The 23021-nt window shown below is 41.7% G+C and overlaps 1 protein-coding gene across 1 annotated transcript in view; it reads left to right on the plus strand.

Annotated features, from left to right (window-relative positions):
- Positions 1-23021, plus strand: part of NOX4 (NADPH oxidase 4) — a 145770-nt gene that overhangs the window by 68819 nt on the left and 53930 nt on the right. The window contains exon 12 of the mRNA XM_070944016.1: positions 7053-7113. Coding sequence (XP_070800117.1) covers positions 7053-7113 — 61 coding nt within the window. The remainder of the gene's footprint in view (positions 1-7052; positions 7114-23021) is intronic.

Consider the following 23021-nt stretch of genomic DNA (forward strand, 5'->3'; position numbering starts at 1 on the left):
TGTTTACTGGCCGGATGCCCTTCCTGTCACCAATGTGGAGTTTTTTTTTTTCCCAGCAGATATATTCCCAGTGTGCCTAGAGAAAGAAATATCTGCCTCTACCTAGGATCGAAATCACACCGTCTCCTGATTGTGAGGCGAGAGCTCCACCTCTAGGCACACCGCACCACTCGTCCCCAAGATCTTGAATAGAGGGATTTATTCATTGTTTCATTGATTGATTTCTGTCTGTCACTTCTGCACATAATATTCCCTCCCAGTGGTGAAATCTGAACCGGTTTGCTACCGGTTCGCTGGTCGTGTACGCACACTGCGCACCATGTGCCATGCAAACATGTGCTGCATGCACATGTGCAGTGCACACCAAGTATATGCTGCACACGCATGTGTGCACAGTGTGCACCAGAAGGAGGCTTGGGAAGATAAGTAGAACAGCGAGGGGGGAGGATCAGCTGTGACACGCGATTTAGCTTAGCTAGAAAGCAAGATTTCCTGATTTCTAGCAAAGCTAAACCCTGCGGCACAGCTGATCATCAGAAATACCAGTTCGAAGGAACCTGTAGCTTTTTTAACTACCGGTTCACCCAAACCAATAGCTTTTTTTTACTACCAATTTGCCTGAATCGGTAGTTTTTATCACTACTAGTTTGCCCGAACTGGAGTGAACCGGTAGCATTTCACCCCTGTTTCCTCCTCCCATTTTTCCCTATCTGGCTCAGGCTCAGGAACCAAGAATGACACTGGAGTCGCTTCATTGTTGTTAACTTGCAGACAGTATCTTGCCTGACTAAAGCAACTGCCTGCATAACATACTGTGTGAACTGCTAGGGAGGAAACATCGTTGCTCTCTTTTTGCCTGCCAGACATTCTAAGCGTAACCGCTTGTTCGCCCTCTGGGAAACAGCCCCTCCCTCCTGGGACTCCAGAATACATTCCACCACACTACATAGTAACCCTGTGAAGTACATTGGGCATAGACTGGGCAATTCACCCAAAGCCATGGAGGAAACTTCCATGGTTTGGGTGGCCTTGAAGCTGGATCTCCTCCATCTCAACAACAGATGATTGAAATAAGAGTTTAGTAAGATTATGCTTGCAGCGTGCCTATATTTACTTTATAAAAATTGTGTGTAATTGTGTAATTTAGGGGGTAGGGGTTGGGTAGATGCTCATTTAAGTGTGAAATTTTTAGCACTTTAATTACGCTGTCCGTGATTAAAATGTTTATAGGATGTACAGTAAGCCCTTAGCAAACTAGAAGATTCAAGGATAAGTGACAGTGCTTAATAAGTGAATTGTGTCCCATTTTATGACCACATGGCGATGCTGTACTGGGTGTAAGTACAAGGACTGGTTGTAGGTCTCATTATTCAGTGCCTCTGTAACCAAAGTTCACTAAATGAATGGTTGTAAATCAAGGACTACCTGTATCACAAATAGTTTGTGCTTGGTTAGTACCTGAAAAGAACACAGATGAAAGTTAAATCAATTTCCTAAGGCACAAGAACGAATGTAATAAATTTATCCACCGTTCTAGTATAACGTGAACATTTAACCTGTCCATTTTTTATCATGATCGGAGGGGACAGTAATATCTTAGCCCAATTCCAAAGACATGCAACGAAGTTATATTTATTTTAGGAGCCATATGTTGGAATGCCCTGACTTTAGGATAGCAATGGCAATAACAATAACATTTAGACTTATATACCACTTCGTAGTGCTTTACAGCATTCTCTGGGTGGTTTACAATGTCAACATATTACCCCCCAACAATCTGGGTCCTCATTTTACTGACCTCGGAAGGCTGGAAGACTGAGTCCACCTTGAGTCGGTCAGGATCGAACTCCAGGCTGTGGGCAGAGTTAGCCTGCAATACTGCACTTTAACCACTGTGACATTTCAGGACTGGTCAACATCAACTTTAAATTATTCCCCCCACCCCGCCCCAAAGAGTCTGGAAGATGAGTGCAGCTGTCAAGTCATTGGTGTCATATGACCTTATTCAACAGTCCCAGTTAGTAACTGCGCGTTCTGAACTATCTTTAAAAGCTAGTCAACATATAATATACGGCAGCATTCCCAATTCAGAAGATATTACATGTCTCATGACAGAAGACGGACCCATTACACTTTTTTAAAATGTTTTTAATTGTTTTGTCATTGCTTTTAATTATGGGGCCAAATATATATATATCTTTTTAATTGTATTTTAATGTTTGTAATTTATGTTTTTACTTCGGCTGTACACTGCCCTGAGTCCTCAGGGAGAAGGGCGGTATATAAATTTGATAAAATAAAATAAAATAAAATAAAATAAAATAAAATAAAATAAAATAAAATAATAAAATAAAATAAAATAAAATAAAATAAAATAAAATAAAATAAAAAAATAAAATAATAAAATAAAATAAAATAATAAAATAAAATAAAATAAAATAAAATAAGCTTCAAGGAGGCTGCCAAAGCATCTTCTTTGCAGCCTTCAGAGCCCCTGAAGTAATATGAGGCAGAAATGTGTATATTTCTTTTTATTCTGGAGGGATTGCAGGACGAAGTATGTTTCTTAAACTTCTATGTTGCATTCTATAACATTTGGGATTCACCACTCCAAACTATTCAAACCTGTTCTCCAAATAAAAACAAATCCATTCTCCAGAGAACCTGAAGGCAGGACAAGAAGCAACGGATGGAAACTAATTGAATAGGGAACCAACCTAGAACTGAGGAGAAATTTCCTGACAGTTTAATTAATCAGGGGAACAGCTTGCCTTTAACGGTTATGGATGCTTCATCACTGGAGGTTTTCAAGAAGAGATTGGATAGTCATTTGTGTTGAATGATAATAGGGCAGGGGTGTTAAACTGGATTTCTTCATGGGCTGGATCAGCATTGTAGTTCTCCTCCGTAGGCCGGTGGGGGGGGGGGGGAGACGGGACAGACACCTCCTACAGCACCCCGCCGGCCATAACAGGGTGTGGGGGGGGCATGCGCAACCTCTTCTGCCCTGTTTTCAGCCTGAACAGCCTCCTGCAGCACTTTACTGGCCAAAACGGGGCATGGGACCCACATGTGGGGCCCCCGCACTTCATTTTGGGACTCCATGGTGTCTTGCAGCACTCTGCCAGCCAAAAACGTGCCACGTGGAGGCCCGTTTTTGACCTCCCCAGCGTCTAGCAGCACTCTGCAAGCCAAAAATGCTGCAAGAGGCCATGGAGGCTGAAAACAGGCCATGCGGGGAGCCACACATGGCCCGTTTTGACTGGCAGAGGCACCGTGGGCCAGTCCTTTGATATTTTCAGGTCGCATGGGGTGCATTTAAGCACCCCGCAGGCCTTGAGTTTGACACCCCTGGTATAGGGTCTCCTTCTTGAACATGGTGTTGGACTAGAAGACCTCCAAGGTCCCTTCCAACTTAGTTACTCTGTTAACTGGAGTGAGGGTGTAATGTGGATTTTTGAGGTGGATATGAGTAAGTCTCAAGGACTCACTTGATCCCCTTTAATCTCACTCCTCCAAACAACAAGACTCATCTAGTCAATTGACCAATGTCTTCGTCTTGACAGACTTAACATTTATTACCTATTTCCCAACACTTTTCTTCTCTGGATAGAAGAAGCCCATAGACCAGGGGTCCTCAAACTTGGCAGCTTTAAGACTCGTGGACTTCAACTCCCAGAATTCTCCAGCCAGAATAACATAGCTGGCTGGAGAATTCTGGGAGTTGAAGTCCACAAGTCTTAAAGCTGCCAAGTTTGAAGACCTCTGCCATAGACCGAGGCTTTTAAGAACCTTCCGAGGAACACTTGGCTACTGTAGGTGACATTGAAATGTGTTTCCTAAAATTCAAAGCTTGCGCGTGGGGGTGGGGGGGTGGGATGTTATTTTTGTGGGCAATATTAAAGGAAACCCATTGGAATGTCTGTGAGGTTTTACAAGGCCGTACATTTTCCTCTGACTTCAGAAGAATGTAGGGTTTTGTAAACACTATTCAGATGAGAGCATTGAAGGCTTGCCAAGTGCTGTGTGAGAAAGGTTTATTAATCCATGTTCTTCTGAAAATGCAATCTCTCTGCCTTGGTATTCTTCTTACACACATCTGGTTTCCTGGAAACCACAAATGAATAGACGCCCTTGGAGGTTTTCTTTTATAAGTGGCTTTTCTCCTTTCTTCCTTTCTTGTTAGAGGGAATGCCTTTTCAAGGATGGAATTGCCGTGTTTCCCCAAAAATAAGCCCTCTCCTGAAAATAAGCCCTCCCCCAAAAATAAACCCTTCCCGAAAATATTTAAATGCATGCGCCACCATTTCCTTTGGTTAGGGTTAGGGGGACATAGCTGGAAATCAGATAAGACGGCAAGAGGAGCCCTGTCTATGCTCCTTGCATATTTTACACCCCAAAATAATAAATAATAAGAGCTCTCTGAAAATAAGGTCAAGCACTTATTTCAGGGTTCAAAAACATATAAGACAGGGTCTTATTTTCAGGGAAACACGGTAGAAAACTATGCTTCATATCAGTTCCTTCCTCTTCCTTTACTAAAAATCTTTACCGGAAGCTCTGCTGATGTCCTATATCCAGATGACAGTCTACTCCATGATTAGCTAATTGGGAACGTCATTTTAATTGATCCAAATGTTTTAAATTGAAAAAGAAATATCTAAACAAATCATCCTGCTAATTTCAAGACTCAATAATCCTTTCTTAGATCAAGTTGGTCAAAATACAAAAGTTCTCCAGAAAACATTTTGCCAAGGAAAGATTGTTTTAGATAGAAATAGTTGGCGTTCAGTTGCTAAGTTGTGTCTGACTCTTTGCGACCCCATGGACCACAGCACATCATACCCAGTTTCACAGAGTCTGCCCAAATTTATGTTCATTACGTTTGATGACACTATCTAACCATCTCATCCTTTGCCATTCCGTTTTTCTTTTGCCTTCCATCTTTCCCAACATCAGGGTCTTTTCCAAGGAATCCTCTGTTCTCATTTGATATGACAAAGTATTTGAACTTCTGCTCCAGGATCTCTCTTTCCAGCCAAGGTTGATTTTCATTAGGATCGACTGATTTGATCTCCTTGCAGACTAAGGGACTCTCAAGAGTCTTCTCCAGCAAAATAGAAATAGAAAAAGTGGCATCTTCCCAGCAAGAGGCCCCATCCCAAAAGCCATGTACTGTAGGAGAAGAGAAGGCAGAACTGAGGGGCAGAGTTAAACACATCATCAGCTTAAAGTCATGGCATTCCCACAAGCGCTTCAAGTCCAACCTTCCTGAATTCCATTGACCCTTTGTCAACCTTGAAGTGAACCTGGCTGGGGCCATCTTTGAGGCTTCAGGGCTGCCACTAGATGGGTGGGGGAGGGAAATAGTTAGATGGGGTGTTGTAGTCAAAATAATAAGTTTTCCTGTGGGAACCAAGGTCATTCCAAGAGGTGGCTAGGAGGGGAGGAGTAAACTAACCAAGCAACATGGTCCTCAATTGGACCATGTGACTGATGACTTGGGGAAGGAGGGAAACATTCACTTTTTAATTAGGTGAAAACTGCAGGAATTTTCAGAGTCACTTTTCACCAGTTGTGCCAATATGATGCATCCAGTAAATTGTTCCTTGAGGAATCTATCTGCCTCAGAATTCTGCTGACACCCTTATTTGGTATTGAATTTTAGTTGACCAGATTCTTTCATATAGGCTGGAATAAATAGCAATAGCATTTAGACTTATATACCACTTTACAGTGCTTTACAGCCCTCTCTAAGTGGTTTACAGAGTCGCTGTCAGGTTTCCAACAGATGCCCTAATTAAATCATGAGCCTTGAGCCAAGTTTCAAAAGAATTCTACTTATTTATTAGGAGCAACATGCCAGCACGTACCCAAGTAAAGTCAGCTCTGCCCCATGTAATTTACGGCCCAACTATGACCCTGTTACTCCCATCCTCCCAGGGTGTGTCATAAATCACATTCTCCAACAGACCACTTTCACGGGCTGTAGAGTTCACACCTCTCCGGCTGGCTCTGGTAACCTAGGTTGCAGCCTTGAGAAAGGTATGCGTGGAATGTGCTTCTGGTTGCAGCTGCCGTGCTGCTCTGTCAGTTTTTCCCCCTCCTGCCTATGGCAACTCGAGAGCAAGCCAGGAATGCCCCCAACAATCTGGGTCCTCATTTTACCCACCTCGGAAGGATGGAAGGCTGAGTCAACCTTGAGCCTGGTGAGATTCAAACTGCCAAATTGCAGGCAGCTGGCAGTCAGCAGAAGTAGCCTGCAGTACTGCACTCTAACCACTGCGCCACCGTGGCTCAAATCTCCTATGCTGCAACCTAACCAATGGTCCAGATTCTTTGCACCTGACAAGTCCGTCTTTTTTTAAAATTGCAAACTGATAGACAAATGCCTGCAAAGATATGTCAGAGGAATACTAATGATGTGTTTCCTAGGGCGTGGGGGAGCAGTATGAAGAGGATTATTATTACATCAAAATCTGTAATGCTTCCAATGGCAAGATATGATACGTCTTCTTTGTTGTTCCATGTGCTAATTAACCAAGGAGAAAATTACCGCATAGCTAGTGATGTTCCCTGATGTCTAAACTAGCAGAAGGAAGGCAGATAAAAAGTTATGTTCAGTTTGGCTTATGAGCCACAGTGGAGAGAAGAAAGAGTGAGAACAGTGCTCTATGGAAGAGCCCCGTTCCTCATGATTGTGTTAGAATGAATTACTAAGTTTGATGGAGACTAGTTAATTACTATTAACCAACACAATGGGGAGCCCTATTTCCATCTTTCTGAGCCACGGTGGTGCAGTGATTAAAGTGCAGTATTGCAGGCTACTTCTGCTGACTGCCGGCTGCCTGCAAATTGGCAGTTCGAATCCCACCAGGGTCAAGGTTGACTCAGCCTTCCATCCTTCCGAGGTAGGTAAAATGAGGACCCATATGCTGACTCTGTAAACCACTTAGAGAGAGTTGTAAAAGCACTGTAAAGCGATATAGAAGTCTAAGTGCTCCTATAGTATTGCTTTATTATTGACTATTTTAACTTGCTTCATTTTGCAGTGCCCAACAGCTACCAAGGCAACATTTGGAGTGCACATTAAAGTCGTAGGAGACTGGACAGGTATGTGAACAGCCCAGCTATGCACTTTCTCTTGTAATGAATACCTTGATAACAAAATCCCAACCATTTGTGTGCCATTGAAGAGTGTAACCCCTGTTTCCCACCTGTAGCCTCCCAGCAATTTTATTGTGATATGAATTGATTGGAGTATGCTCATAAACACTCTACTGTTCTAAAACTGGATAACAGGTCTTGTCAATCATAAATACAGGTAGTCCTCGACTTACAACAGTTCATTTAGTGAACATTCAAAGTTACGACATTGAAAAGTGTGACTTATGACCGTTTTTCATAGTTATGACCTTTGCAGCATGTGATCAAAATTCAGATGCTTGCCAATTGGTTCATACTTATGACCGTCGCTGTGTCCCAAGGTCTCGTGATCCCCTTTTGCAACCTTCTGACAAGCGAAATCAATGGAGGAAGCCAGATTCACTCAAGCTGGTTAATTTACCAACTGCAGTGATTCACTTAATAACTGTGGCAAGAAAAGTCGTAAAATGGGGCAAAACTCACTTAACAAATGTCTCACTTAACAATATAAACTTTGGACTTGATTGTGGTCACAGGTTGAGGACTACCTGTAAGGTGGCTTGATTTGTTTCTGTTTGAGTGTGTGTTTGTGTGTGTAAAAGAAAGTCAGATGCAAGAGCCACTCATGAATAGCTAAAGTTAGCAACTTTATTGTCTACCACTTATATTACAAGAATGTCACCAGACTGCTTGTCTTTCCCTGGGAACAGTCTGGTAAAGCTTCATGGATCTTGGGGGAGGTCGCATGTCGCTTGTGGTTACAAATGACTCCAAGCTAGGTCCTCACTTGACTCCTCCTTCCAGCCTCACTGGCAGTTTGTTTGTTTTATCTATAAAATTTATTGGCTACCCACGTTACTTCAAGGTACATCTCAGCAGTTTACAGTCGTAACACAGAGAGATTTTGTGTGCTATGCCTTTATTTCCCTTGCATTGTATCTGGGAATTGTCACGGAAAATGTGTCCTTGCTTGGTAAGAGATTTTTGTACCAGCTGTTTGATTGCCTTCCCAATTACTTAACATCTATATCATATTGTGATTGCCACATTACCTTTCATTTCACCATATGCTTCTCCTCCTGGATGGTGGGAAACATCCTTTCAGCTCACATAGTCCTCTGGAATTCTGTGGTTTTCTTTTAATATTTTGCATCAAGCAGGTTGGCTAGAAAGGCAATTGAATGAATGAAAATGGCTTAACATTCGGATGAACAATGCAGGGGGGGAAACCCTAGCAGTTATAAAAATATAGGACAGATAGAGTTGATTTATTTGAGGAAGTGGGAATTCAGTTAATGGAGGGTGTTTTTCCCCTTTTTAGTGCTGTAAATATTTACTGTGTGTTATATCTCACGAGTATGTGTCATTTGCATTGTAGTGCAAATATGAAAATGATTCCATTTGCATATGCGTACGTGATTTGTGTACACAAATATTACCCAAAAAATTAAAATAGTTTTTACTAAAAGATTTTATAACTATAATACAGTCAAAAGATAAAGTAAGTGTGAAAAAGAAAAGAGAAAAGAGAAAAAGAAAAGAAAAAAGAAAAAAGAAGAAAACAAGTTAGAAAGAAGAAAAAGAAAGAAAATGGAAAACATGAAAAGGAAATATAAAAGAGTAGCTTCTGATGTTCCTCTAAGCCAGGGGTGTGAAACTCAAGGGCCGGGGGCCGGATCCAGCCTGCAGGGTGCTTAGATTTGGCCCGCAGGGCCAACCTTGCAAAGGGTTGCAAGAGGCCGTCACAGCCTAAAACGGCGTTCGGGAGCCCATTTTCGTAGCAGAGCGCTTGGGCTACCACAGGCATCCCCGACACGAGTGACATCAAGCTGGCCACACCCACCCCAGCCACGCCCACCCCAGCCACACCCACCCCAGTCCTCCCGAGGTCAAACACAACCCTGATGTGGCCTCAATGAAATCAAGTTTGACACTCCTGCTCTAAGTAAGCAGTTTTATACGTACAATTCTAATCAAACCTCTCTCTAACCTGACATCATAATTCTCTTCTTTCTATAACTTAATTCTTTGTAATCATCAAAAAACTATGAGTCACAAAATCGTCTTCTTTTGTGCAAAAAGTCCATAAGGGGTTTCCAGCCATTGATAAATGTCAATAAAGGCCTTTCCTTAATCAAAGAAGCCAGTTCGTCATCTCAGCAAGTTCTGACAATTTCACTAACCGTTGCTCCATGATGGCTAATGCCAAATCTCCCCATCTTTGTCCATGTAGTAATCTCACCACAATAATCATATATTGAAATGATCTTCCATGATTTCTAATTGTTTTACCAGCAGTCCTTAAAGGAAAAGTTCCGACTTCAATTTAATTATACACTTTAATATTTGCTGTATCAATATCGATCCCAAAAACTCTTGGAACCCTTTGATTCCAAGGATATTTTATTTTAGCTTTTTTACATGTCCACCAATCATGATAAAATGTCCCTTCACGTTGTTCATTCTTCCAAGATTTTCAGCCTTTATATGTTCTAGAATCTAGATGTAATTTCTCTGGTGTTATGTACCAATAATACCTTATTTAAAAATTCTCTTTAAGATCGTAACAATATAAATTTCAACCCTTTCGACCACATATTTTCTCGGATCCATCTGTATCTATAACCAACATTCTTCCCCCATTTTATCATACATTCTTTAACCTGTTCTTCTTCCGTTTCAAATTTCAACAAAAGTTTACAAATTTTAGCAAGGGCCTTTTCATCATTGGTGCATAATGGCACCTTAATTTCTTTTTTACTTTCTTTCGTATCATCTTTTTATCCATATTAATATTTTCTGTAAGGAAAAAATGATTGACAACTATCGTATTTTTTGGAGTATAAGACGCACCGGAGTATAAGAAGCACCTTAGTTTTTGGGGAGGAAAATAAGAAAAAAGCTGATTGGCAGGTGGATCGGCCTCCCGGAATACCATTCCCAATCAGCTGTTCTCAGAGGTGAATTTTAGCAACAGGTTCCTTGGTTTTGAGCTCTGTGCCTTGCCTTTTTTTTGCATTTTTTTCTGCCTCTGAAACTTCTGAAACTCTGTTTCAGAAAAAACTTTTTTTCCTGCCTCTGAAAGCCTCCGAAACAGAGCTTCAGAAAAAAAGCCTCTGAAGTTCTGTTTGTGGGCTTCTTTTCTGAAGCTCTGTTTATAGGCTTTTTTCAGCTTCTGAAACCTCCATTTGAGAGGCTGGGCGGGACTACATTCGGAGTATAAGACGCACCCAGATTTTCACCCTCTTTTTTGGCGGAAAAAGGTGCGTCTTATACTCCGAAAAATACGGTATATCTTTCTGCCATTTATCCATTTTAAATTTTCTGTAAGAAAAAAAAATGATTGACAACTATATCCTTTTGCCGTTAGTTGCTCTCTTGATTTAATTCTATATTCCCTTGGTCATTCTCCAATAATGCTGAGATCCATAGATCAGGTTGTGCACTTCTGACTCTAAAAATCTTCTGCTTCTCTGCAACGACCATTCTTTCATCCAAACCAGACAATAACCTGCAAAATACAAATTCATTTCCACTAAACCCAATCCGTATCCTCTTTCCTTTGCGTCTTGTAATACTATGTGGATTTTTCCCTTTGCCGTATAAATTTAGATATATCACCTTGCCACTACTTGAATGATAACATCAGTTGTCAAAACAGGTATTGTTTGAAATAAAAATGTCATTCCAAGCAAAACGTTCATTTTTAACTAATTTTAACTAATAGGAACTTTTGATGGGAGCTGTGATCCAATAACATGTTGATGCTTTCTCTGATGCGGGAATAAGGAAAATCAGATTCACGTCATCATAACCATCCTGGTAAATCAGAACAGCATACAGCACTCCTTAATCTCTTTTATTTTCTAATTATATTCTAGACGTTCATTAGAATGTATTTCTCTGTAGAAGACATTCTTGGCAGGAATACAGTTTGCTTTAATAAAAAAAGTATCCATTCCAGAAACTGTCCTAAATAATTAAGGTGGAAAGATAGAACACCTGCTGAAGTACTTAGGGAGTTAAAAACAGATATAGGGAATATCTTCCTGACCAGTGTACTCCCTGTTCTTGTTTGAAAAGTATTGCCAAAAAGCAAAGCAAGGCAAGAATTAGCCAATGAGATGTGTTATATGTTTTTCAAGAATCTTTGCATGGATTTGTATGCAGAAAGCATAGGTGAGCTCAAAATAGGTAATGGGTGTCTTATGGGCTAATGTGCCTTACTAGTATCCAGTTATTATTATAAAAATAACCTTGGTGGCGCAGCAGACTAAAGTGCTGTTAAATAGCACCAGCTGCCTGCAATTACTGCAAGTTCAAATCTCACCAGGCTCAAGGTTGACTCAGCCTTCCATCCTTTCGAGGTAGGTAAAATGAGGACCCGGATTGTGGGGGCAATAAGCTGACTTTGTATAAAAAAAGAACACCACTTAGCGGGGCCCGAAAGCCCTACTAAGCAGGTATATACAAAAGTATGAAGGCTATTGCTTAACGCATTGTAAGCCGCCCTGAGTCTCCGGAGAAGGGCGGCATATAAATCGAACCAATAAAATAAATAAATAAATAAATAAATAATAAGTATAATAGTATTATACTTATTAGTATCCAGGACGCGGTGGCTCAGTGGCTAAAATGCTGAGCTTGTTGATCGAAAGGTTGGCAGTTCAGTGGTTTGAATCCCTAGTGCCACGTAATGGGGGTGAGCTCCCGTTACTTGTTTCAGCTTCTGCCAACCTAGCAGTTCGAAAGCATGTAAAAAATGCAAGTAGAAAAATAGGGGCCACCTTTGGTGGGAAGGTAACAGCGTTCCGTGCGCCTTTGGCGTTTAGTCATGCCGGCCACATGACCACGGAGACGTCTTCGGATAATGCTGTCTCTTTGGCTTTGAAACAGAGATGATCACCGCCCCCTAGAGTCAGGAATGACTAGCACATATGTGTGAGGAGAACCTTTACCTTTACCTTTATGTCTTACTAGCTTAAATCATGATGGCCACCATGATTGTCAAGGGACTCATCAACCCCTGGATTGGCCTCTGCTGGGTAAATGTATTGATTTATTGCTTAGATTTGTTAAGGTCAGCCGAAAAAGCACACAGGAGCTCTGTAGACCTTTGGGGCCTGCTGTATTTTAGCAATAAGAAGAAGGCCCTCCCGGTAGAACAATATATCTCCCGAGTACCCCAAGGGATGTGATTAAATAGAAGAAGTGTTGGAGAATGGAATCACTAGTGACCACCGTTGGATAGCTTTGATTCAGATTTTTAGGGAAGGAGATGGAGAGCGAGAATAAACTTGTGACTTTTGAGCAGAGACAGTGACAATGATTGCTTACTGGGTAATTTAAATTAAAAATAGGCTAGGCTAGGCCAGAACAGAACAGAACAGAACAGAACAGAACAGAACAGAACAGAATAGAATAGAATTCTTTATTGGTCAAGTGTGATTGAAGGACAAGGAATTTGTCTTTGGTGCAAATGCTCTCAGTGTACATAAAGAAAAATAAAATACATTCATCAAGAATCATAAGATACAACACTTGATAGTGATAGTCATAAGTTATTAATAAGCAATCTAATTGTACTAAAAGGTAAAGGTAAAGTTTCCCCTTGCACATATGTGCTAGTCGTTCCTGAATCTAGGGGGCAGTGCTCATCTCTGTTTCAAAGTCGAAGAGCCAGCGTTGCTGGAAGACGTCTCCGTGGTTATGTGGCTGACATGACTAAACGCCAAAGGCGCATGGAATGCTGTTCCATTCCCACCAAAGGTGGTCCCTATTTTTCTATTTGCATTTTTTATGTGCTTTCAAACTGCTAGGTTGGCAGAAGCTGGAACAAGTAACGGGAGCTCACCGTGTTAGGCAGCACTAGGGATTTGAACCACTGAACTGCTGACCTTTCGATTGACGAGTTCAGCATCTTAGCCACTGAGCCATCATGTCCCTGGCCAAATCATATTAGGAAACAAATAAAACAATATAAATTGTAAAGATACAAGCAACATGGTTATAGCCATAAGTGGGAAGAGATAGGTACTAGTAAGGATGAGAAGAAGAATAGTAATACAGTCTTAGTAGTTAATTTGACAGTGTTGTGGGGATTAGTTGTTTAGCAGAGTGATGGCATTCGGGAAAAAAGCTGTCCTTGTATCTAGTTGTTCTAGTTGTGTAGTCCTTGACTTAGGAACACAACTGAGCCCAAAATTTGTGTTGCTAAGTGAGGCAGTTGTTATGTGAGTTTTGCCTCAGTTTATGACCTTTCTTGCCACAGTTTTTAAGCAAACAACTTAACTTAAAATGATCTAATCTATTATGGAAACTCTTCAAGCACAACCAAGGAAGCCTCCCACAATTCCTAGATTTCACAGTTTTATGGAGAAAAATAAAATGTTTTTTCTGTGGGGGAGGGGGGAGCAGCATTCACAAAGCTGTCATCTTTGGCTGACAATGAAACAGGGGAATTACAGTCAAATCATAGACATAGAGTTCAACTTCCTGTACAGTACCGGAATAAAAATTAGAGCATCCATGACAGATGGCCGTCTAGCCTCTGAAAGCTGAAAGGGGCCATTTAGGCTATCTTATCCCAATCCCTATTTGGCACAAAAATACAGATTACAGCAGCCCTGACAGATGGCTGCCTCATCTCTGCCTGAGCATAATCAATGAATGAGAACCTACCACCTCTCTTAGTAATTGCATCTTCTATTGACCGAAATGCTCCTTGCTTCTTAGACACTTTTTTCATATCGTTGAATCCGAATCTGTGTCCCCTTTGATTCCATGCACGGTGGAACGAAGAAGAAGAAGAAGAGATCTTGTCCAAAAATGTGTGGCTTCCTTTATCAGTTGATTCTGAAACCCAATTGAACATGCTAATTTTTATCTTTAAATTATTAAATGGCTTGGAACCATTTAATGTTAAAGGGATTTCTTTATCTCTTATAGCTAGATGATGGATAGGGCCTTTTCTGTGGTGTCTTCAAAGTTAAAAGGAATGTCTTGCTATTTAGGATTTCCAGGTCCTATCCTTACCAGCTTTTAGGAAAACTATACACATTCATTCATTCATTCATTCATTCATTCATTCATTCATTCATTCATTCATTCATTCATTCTAGTTTCCCCTGAATGAGGGATAGTTCTGTCTATCTTGCAGAACTGGGAGTTTATAAACTTGATGTCCTATAACTATTTCATTTTCCTGTTCTCTACTCCATCAGCTTGTATACTTTCTTTTTTTCCTTTGTATTTGATTGGACGGAACATCTTCGTGTTTTAGATATATTGCTAATAATCTTGCCAATTCTGAGAAATCCAAAGAAACTCAGATGGTGTTTTGTTTTTAATTCAAAATAAACCATTAAAAATGCACATAAAAGCCAACCAAGACATGCATACCAAGTAGGAGACCTCATCTGAATGTCTTTAAATAAAAAAATCAAAATCAAAATAGCAAAGGTTCTTGGTTTGAGACCCTTCAATCTTAACTCCCAGAAAAGATATTCCTGTGTTTCCTCAATTATTTCTGTCGGTCAGAACTGCATGGTAATAAGAAACATAAGCATCAAAGAGACGAGATCCTGGGAAATGCATGATCCTTTCTCACAGCTTTCCCTGGCAGATTGAGCCTAAATTAGCAGAAAGTTTACTGGGAATCCAGCTGCAGAATAAATGACTCACTACTGTTGTTCATTCTTATGCATTGCATTGCTCCCATCGTTCAAAAAAATAAACAAATCCAAAACAAAAGGAGAGCGAAAAGAGGTTATGACAAAGATCTCTCCTTCCCCAGTTTTGCTTCTATTATTTATTTAACAGTGACTGTGAGAGGGATCTTGGAGTCTTAGTGGACAACCAGCTAAATATGAGCCAGCAGCGTGCAATCCTAAATTGCATTAACACAGGGATACAATCAAGATCCAGTGAGGTACTAATACCACTCTATAAAGCCTTAGTAAGACCACACGTAGAGTACTGCATCCAGTTTTGGTCACCACACTATAAAAAAAAGATGTTGAGAGTCTAGAAAAAGTGCAGAGAAGAGCAACCAAGATGATCAGGGGACTGGAGACTAAAACATATGAAGAACGGTTGCAGGAACTGGGCATGGCTAGTCTAGTGAAGAGAAGGACCAGAGGAGACATGATAGCAGTCTTCCAATATTTGAGGAGCTGCCACAGAGAGGAGGGGGTCAAGCTATTTTCCAAAGCACCTGAAGGCCAAACAAGGAATAATGGATGGAAACTGATGAAGGAGAGATTCAACCTAGAAATGAGGAGGAACTTTCTGACAGTGAGAACAATCAACCAATGGAACAGAAGTTGCCTTTGGAAGTTGTGGGAGCTTCATCACTTGAGACTTTCAAGAAGAGATTGGACTGCCATTTGTCAGTAATGGTGTAGGGTCTCCTGCTTGAGCAGGGGGTTGGACTAGATGATCTACAAGGTCCCTTCCAACTCTGTTAATCTTTAATCTATTTTGCAAAAGTTCTAAGTTGTTTTATTTTAACGATTTATAGAGCTGTCTGTCCTACAGTAACGACCTCTGGCCAACACACAAAGATTAAAACCATTATAATATGATGTATTAGTTAAACAGAAAGCCCTAACCATATCTCCAAAAGAGCTCACAAACTGCCTGGCTCAAAAAACCTAGTTCAGGAACCAGATCTTCAGATCCTTACAGTAGGGTTGGAGCTCTGGAGAGATGCTCTTGGGGGAAGCTGTTCCACAGGACAGGGGCAGACCCAAAGTAGGCACAACTCTGAGGTTCAACAGGATGCCCATGTTAAGGCAACAGACCTGGAATGCGCCCTCACTGCTAGATCTGGGGGGGGGGCAGACAGAAACAATGGGGAACTTGTGATCTTGCAAAGAGATGGTCCTGTAGCATGTAGGTCTTTATAGGTGGTAACCAGTACCTTGAATTGGATTTGGCAGCTCACTGGGAACCAACACAGATCGCAGAAGAGCAGAATTACAGTATATGAGTGTATTGAGAGACACCCCCCCCAAAAAAACCCCCTGCTCATACCATCATTCTGGACCAGCTGCAACATGCACCTATCAACTGCAGTGGTTCTCAACCTTTTCTTCATGTCAGACCCCCTTTAAATACCTTTTGTGGCCACAGACCATGGCCAGATTTAACTCAAGGTTTAAACATAAAATTTCTCCAAGCCTTAGTGGACTCCCTATGATGACAGCCCCCTTAGAGGTCTGCAGACCATAAGTTGAGAACCATTGATCATCTGTCTGTCTATCTGTCTGTCTGCCTATATCTATATCATCACTCTCTCCCTCCATATCTCTCTCTCTATGTCTGTCTGTCTGTCTGTCTATCTATCTATCAATCATTATCTATCTATCTATCTATCTATCTATCTATCTATCTATCTATCATTATTATATCTATCTATCTATCTATCTATCTATCTATCTATCTATCTATCTATCTATCTTTCCATCCATCCATCCATCCTTCTATCTATCCATCCATCCAATTTATTGGCCAACAATTTTATCCCAACTGTGCAGCATCCAAACACTCTTCAAGGGCAGCCCCCATTGAGCATGTTACAGTAATCCCAATGATAGATGTATAAGGCATGAGTCACATGAGCAGAGTTAGCTCGGTGGAATAATCATTGTCAGTTTCAACGCAAGTTCACCAGGATGAAAGGAAAAAGAAGCAAGATAGAATCCTAATATTTTCCAACAGCTGATGCCCTAAACCTGTGTTTTTCAAACTTGCCAACTTTTTAACATATGTCAACTTCAATTCCCAGAATTTCCCAGCTGGCATGTGAAGTTGAAGCCCACACATGTTAAAGTTGCCAGGTTTGAAAAAAACTGTGCTCTAAACTATCCATGATTAAGAATTTGATCCATTTTTAGCAGAAACTTCACAACAATGTACAAGTAATCCTTGAGTTGCAACCTTAACGGAGCTTGCCCACTACAGTCATAAGTCATAACAGTAAAAAACAAACAAACAAAAAAAAAAACAGATTGGTCACATGACGAACCCAATTTTAAAATGGTAGTTGCAGCGGTAGGGAACCGAATGTGGTGGCCGCTAAGCGAACCACTGTTTACCATGGGAGAGAAAGTAGAAGTACATCACCGCAAACAGCCGTAAATGCAGTCATATTGCTGAGCACCTCGAGTGCGATCACGCAACCCAAGGTGACTGTCAGAACTTCAGATCTGGGTCGTAAGTCCTCTTTTTCAGGTAGGTCATAACTTTGAACGGCTGCTGAGCAACTGGTCGTAAGTCGAGGACTACCTGAATACAATTCTGAATGTTTGCAAGAGCACAAGCCTCTTATGGGGGATTTTGGTCTTAGAAAATTTAGAATTTCGCCGTCTTCGGTCTGACCTAAGTGTAGCTCATAAAATTATCTGCTACAATGTCCTACCTGTCAATGACTACTTCAGCTTCAACCACAACAATACACGAGCACACAATAGATACAAACTTAAAGTGAACCGCTCCAAACTCAATTGCAGAAAATACGACTTCAGCAACAGAGTGGTCAATGCCTGGAATGCACTACCTGATTCTGTGGTTTCATCCCCAAACCCCCCAAAACTTTAACCTTAAGACTGTCTACTGTGGACCTCACCCCATTCCTAAGAGGTCTGTAAGGGGCGTGCATAAGAGCACCAACATGCCTACCATCCCTGCCCTAATGTTTCCTCTATTTGTATCTATTTTATGTATTCAATTCATGCTTATACTTATATATATTATCTAATACGTACTCGACAAATAAATAAAAATAAATAAATAAAAATAAATAAATAATATTCCCATTCCTCTTTTTTTTTTTTTTTTTAAATTGCTTCGTTTCCTCTAGTTTTCCATGGCAGCACTTCGCTGTTGTTAAGATCTTTCGGGCATCTCTTTCCTGCTAATGAAAAGGAAATTAATTGTGTATGCAAGTATAGCAATTTATGTTGCTACAGCTGTACGCTTCCCATTAGTTGGGAACAAGAAGAAGCATTTGTTTTTCCCAGAGGATTCATGGTTTATATTCTAACTTTCTAGGAATGCTTTCCCCGCCCCCCACCCCTTCTCTTTGTCTCTTCCTTGCACACACATGTTTTATGTAGGCATTGGGAAAAAAACCATAACAGGCTTGTTAGGAAATGATTATTTGTCTAACTAGTTGGTCAGGCAATATATAAACGAACAATGTATGTTTGCAGTCAGAAAAGTATTATATTGCTTTAAGACTGTATTGCATCATCCTGTATCCTGATTGGCTAAGCTCTGTAGCCAATGTACTTAAGGGAAGTCAGGATCATGGCTTGGGTGGACACTACACCATTTTACCTGCTTATTTGCGGTAACTCTCTATCTCAGCTCAATGTCACTTGTGTCGGGGGCCCCTGTGGTGGCCAAATGCTAAGGCAGGACTTCCCTCAGACCTTCCCTCACACTCATTATAATCTCCTCCCTTCTTTCTTTCCTTCCTTCCTTCCTTTTCTTCTTTTTCCTTCCCTCTTCCTTCTCCTTTCTTCTTCCTTCCCCTCTTTCTTTATTTTTCCTCCCTTGCTCTCTTCGCATCTTTCCTTCTTTTTCTTTGTCTCTCCTCTTTCCGTTTCTCCTTTCCTGTCCCTTCTTGGATGCTCAAATGCAAAAGGGTAAACATTGCAGGGGAAGGATACTGCAAAATCCCCATTCCCACCCCAATCTGGGGCTAGCCAGAGGTGGTATTTGCTGGTTCTCCGAACTACTCAAAATTTCCGCTACTGGTTCTCCGGGACCTGTCAGAACCTGCTGGATTTCACCCCTGGTGTCAGGGTTCCAAATAATGCATCCATAACGAACAGAAGTCCGAGGCAGATAGATTTCTCAAAGAATAGTTTTATTTGAATATATCATATTGGCACAGACTGGTGAAAACCGATTCTGAGTGTTCCCGTGGTTTTCACCTAATTAAAAGTAAAGGTTTGTCTCCCTTCCCCAAACAATCAGTCACATGGTCCAATCAAGGTACCATCCGGTTGCCTGGTAACTTCACTCCTCCTCTCTCCAACCACCTGTGGGAATGTCCTTGGTTCCCATGAGAAAGTATTTTGTTTTGGCTCAAAACCCCAGCTATCTCAATTCCCCCCTCCCTATCCCTCAGCTCCAGTGTGGCAACACAGAAGTCTCAAAATGGCCTCGGTCAGGTCAGCTTCAGGGTTGACAGTTTGGGCTCAGTTGTGGTCATAAGTCAAGGATTACTTGTATTTAAACTGCTTTCCATCTGATTCTTCAAGATTTCCCCCCTTTGCATACATGTTTTAAAATGGTACTTTTTTTCTTCCGAGCCCATTAAGCCTATCCTGCTTGTTTATATTTTTAGAAGAGAAGGAACTTCTTATTCTTTCCTTCCTTTCTTCTTTTTTTCTCTTCAGTAGGTTTTAGACCAAAGTATTTTCTTTTGACTAACTAATGAATGAAGATCTTTTATTCTTTAAGTTCTTAAAGTTGATGTATTCTGCTGACTGATGATAATGCTGGTGCTTTTAACAGCCAAGTTTTATTTTTATAAAATGATCTTTGATTATTTCATCAGCATAACTCCGTAACTCTTTTTAACTCTCCCAGAGAAAGCAGCTCAGTTTAGTTATACAGCATCACTGAATCGCAAATGCAGCTGCGAGCAGAAAATAGCTATTTTTTTCTGAAATGTTCCCAAGATTAAGCTGGCAGGAATAGCTAACACCCTAGAAGATAGGCTCAAGATCCAGATGGATCTTGACAGACTTGAACACTGGGCCCTATCTAACAAAATAAAAATCAATGTAGAGAAAAGTAAAGTCTTACACTTAGGCAAGAAAAACCAAACGTACACATATAGACTGGGTGAAACCAGGCTTAATAGCAGTAACTGTGAGAGGGATCTTGGAGTCTTAGTGGACAACCAGCTAAATATGAGCTAGCAATGTGCAGCGGCAGCCAAAAAAGCCAATGCAATCCTAAATTGCATTAACAGAGGGATACAATCAAGATCAAGTGAGGTACTAATACCACTCTATAAAGCCTTAGTAAGACCACACCTAGAGTACTGCATCCAGTTTTGGTCACCACACTATAAAAAAAGATGTTGAGACTCTAGAAAAAGTGCAGAGAAGAGCAACCAAGATGATTGGTTGAAACGGCATTGGTCGCGTTGGTGGATGATCTCTGGAGGGCTCGGGACAGGGGTTATTCCTCTGTTCTGGTCCTATTAGATCTCTCAGCGGCTTTTGATACCATCGACCATGGTATCATGCTGCACCGGCTGGAAGAGTTGGGGGTGGGAGGCACTGTGTTGCGGTGGTTCTCCTCCTTTCTCTCCGACCGGTCGCAGTTTGTGTTGGCAGGGGGGCAGAGGTCGACCTCGAGGCCTCTCATTTGTGGAGTGCCGCAGGGATCGGTCCTCTCGCCCCTTCTGTTCAACATTTATGTGAAGCCGCTGGGCGAGATCATCCGTGGCTTTGGGGTGAGATACCACCAGTACGCTGATGACACCCAGCTGTACATCTCCACCCCAGGCCACCCCAACGATGCCCTTGAAGTGATGTCCCAGTGCCTGGAGGCTGTGCGGATCTGGATGGGGAGGAACAGGCTCAGGCTCAACCCTTCCAAGACTGAGTGGCTGTGGCTCCTGGCATCCCGATATAGTCAGTTGACTCCATCACTGACTATTGGGGGCGAGTCTTTGGCCCCCACTGAAGGGGCTCGCAATCTGGGAGTCCTCCTGGATAGGCAACTGTCTTTGGATGAACATCTGACGGCTGTTACCAGGGGGACCTTTTATCAGGTTCGCCTGATTCGCCAGTTGCGGCCCTTTCTTGATCGGGATTCCTTGTGCACAGTCACTCACGCCCTCGTCACCTCTCGCCTTGACTACTGCAATGCTCTCTACATGGGGCTCTCCTTGAAGAGCACCCGGAGGCTCCAGCTGGTCCAGAATGCAGCAGCGCGGGTAGTGATGGGAGCAACATGGCGCTCCCATGTAACACCGCTCCTGCGCGAGCTGCACTGGCTCCCGGTGGTCTTCCGGGTGCGTTTCAAGGTGTTGGTTATCACCTTTAAAGCGCTCCATGGCATAGGGCCTAGCTATCTTCGAGACCGCCTGCTGCTACCGACGATCTCCCATCGACCCGTGCGCTCCCACAGAGAGGGCCTCCTCAGGATGCCATCAGCCAAACAATGTAGGCTGGTGGCCCCCAGGGGGAGGGCCTTCTCTGTGGGGGCTCCCACCCTCTGCAATCAGTTGCCCCCGGAGATAAGAAGAATCCAGGACCTCAATGCCTTCCGTCGTTCCCTGAAAACCTATCTTTTTCAGCAAGCCGGGTTGGCTTAAGAAGAAATTTTTAAAATTTTTAAATTCTTTTAATTAGTCTGTGATTCTTAACTTTCGGGCCTAAATTTATATATATTTTAAATGTTTTAATATTTGTATTCTATGTTTTTTATCTTGGCTGTACACCGCCCTGAGTCCTCAGGGAGAAGGGCGGTATATAAATTGGAAATTAAATTAAATTAAATTAAATTAGGGGACTGGAGACTAAAACATACAAAGAACGGTTGCAGGAACTGGGCATGGCTAGTCTAGTGAAGAGAAGGACCAGGGGAGACATGATAGCAGTCTTCCAATATTTGAGGGGCTGACACAGAGAGGAGGGGGTCAAGCTATTTTCCAAAGAAGGCCAGACAAGGAATAATGGATGGAAATTGAACGAGGAGAGATTTAACCTGGAAATAAGGAAAAAAATTCTGACAGTGAGAACAATCAACCAATGGAACAGAAGTTGCCTTTGGAAGTTGTGGGAGCTTCACCATGTGAGACTTTCAAGAAGAGATTGGACTGCCATTTGTCAGAAATGGTGTAGGGTCTCCTGCTTGGGCGGAGGATTGGACTAGATGACCTACAAGGTCTCTTCCAACTCTTAATCTGTAAAAAGAAAAATGTTTTAAGGTGATGTTTCTCAACCTTGGAAACCTGAAGATGTGGACTTCAACTCCCAGAGTTCCCCAGATTAGGGAACTATTATGCGTTTATCCACACATTTTAAAGTTGCCAAAATTGAGAAGCACTGTTTAAGGTATTTTATGTAATGTTCTCCTATATCTATCCACAAAAAAGCTTAAACATTTATAGCTACTCTGACCTCAACATTTGCCTTTTTAGAACAGGAACAAGCCAGAAATTCAGCTAAGATTTTATTCCTAGTGAAACCATAAAAGAAATTCCTTTGTTTGTTTGATCTGTTTGCTGGGAACAGGAGTCAAATAGATGCAATTAAACCATAGATAATATAAGATAACTTTATTGTCATTGTATTTATTGTCATAGTACAGATATACCTCGACTTATGGCAACAATAAATCCAAATAGAGTTCTGTTGCTAACCAAGACAATTGTTAAGTGAATCACTGCAGTTGTTAAGGTAGTAACACAGTTGTAAAGTGAATGTACTGTGTTTCCCCGAAAATAAGACCCTGTTTTATATTTTTTGGAACCCCGAAATAAGCGCTTGGCCTTATTTTCGGGGAGGTCTTATTATTTTGGGGCGCGTGGAGCAATTTTTGGAGCTCTCCTGTGCATGCGTGTGAGAATACTTGTGCGCAGTGCATGCATATGTAGACGGTGTTCACGCATGTGCATTGCGCATCCCAAAACTGCATGCATGCACAGATGGTGCGATGGCGCATGCAGCGCACAGGGGGGAGCCATGCAAAACCTGTGCGCATGCCCAGATGGTGCATTTGCGCATGAAGCACATGGAGTGGAACCACGCAAAAGCCACGCGCATGCACAGATGGTGTCATTGCATGCAGAGTGTGTGGGGGCGTGCAATAGCCATGCACATGCACAGATGGTGCAG

The sequence above is a fragment of the Pituophis catenifer genome, unplaced genomic scaffold (assembly GCF_029215685.1).
Source record: "Pituophis catenifer annectens isolate HBS135680 unplaced genomic scaffold, rPitCat1.0.hap2 SCAF_4, whole genome shotgun sequence".
NCBI lineage: Eukaryota > Metazoa > Chordata > Lepidosauria > Squamata > Colubridae > Pituophis > Pituophis catenifer.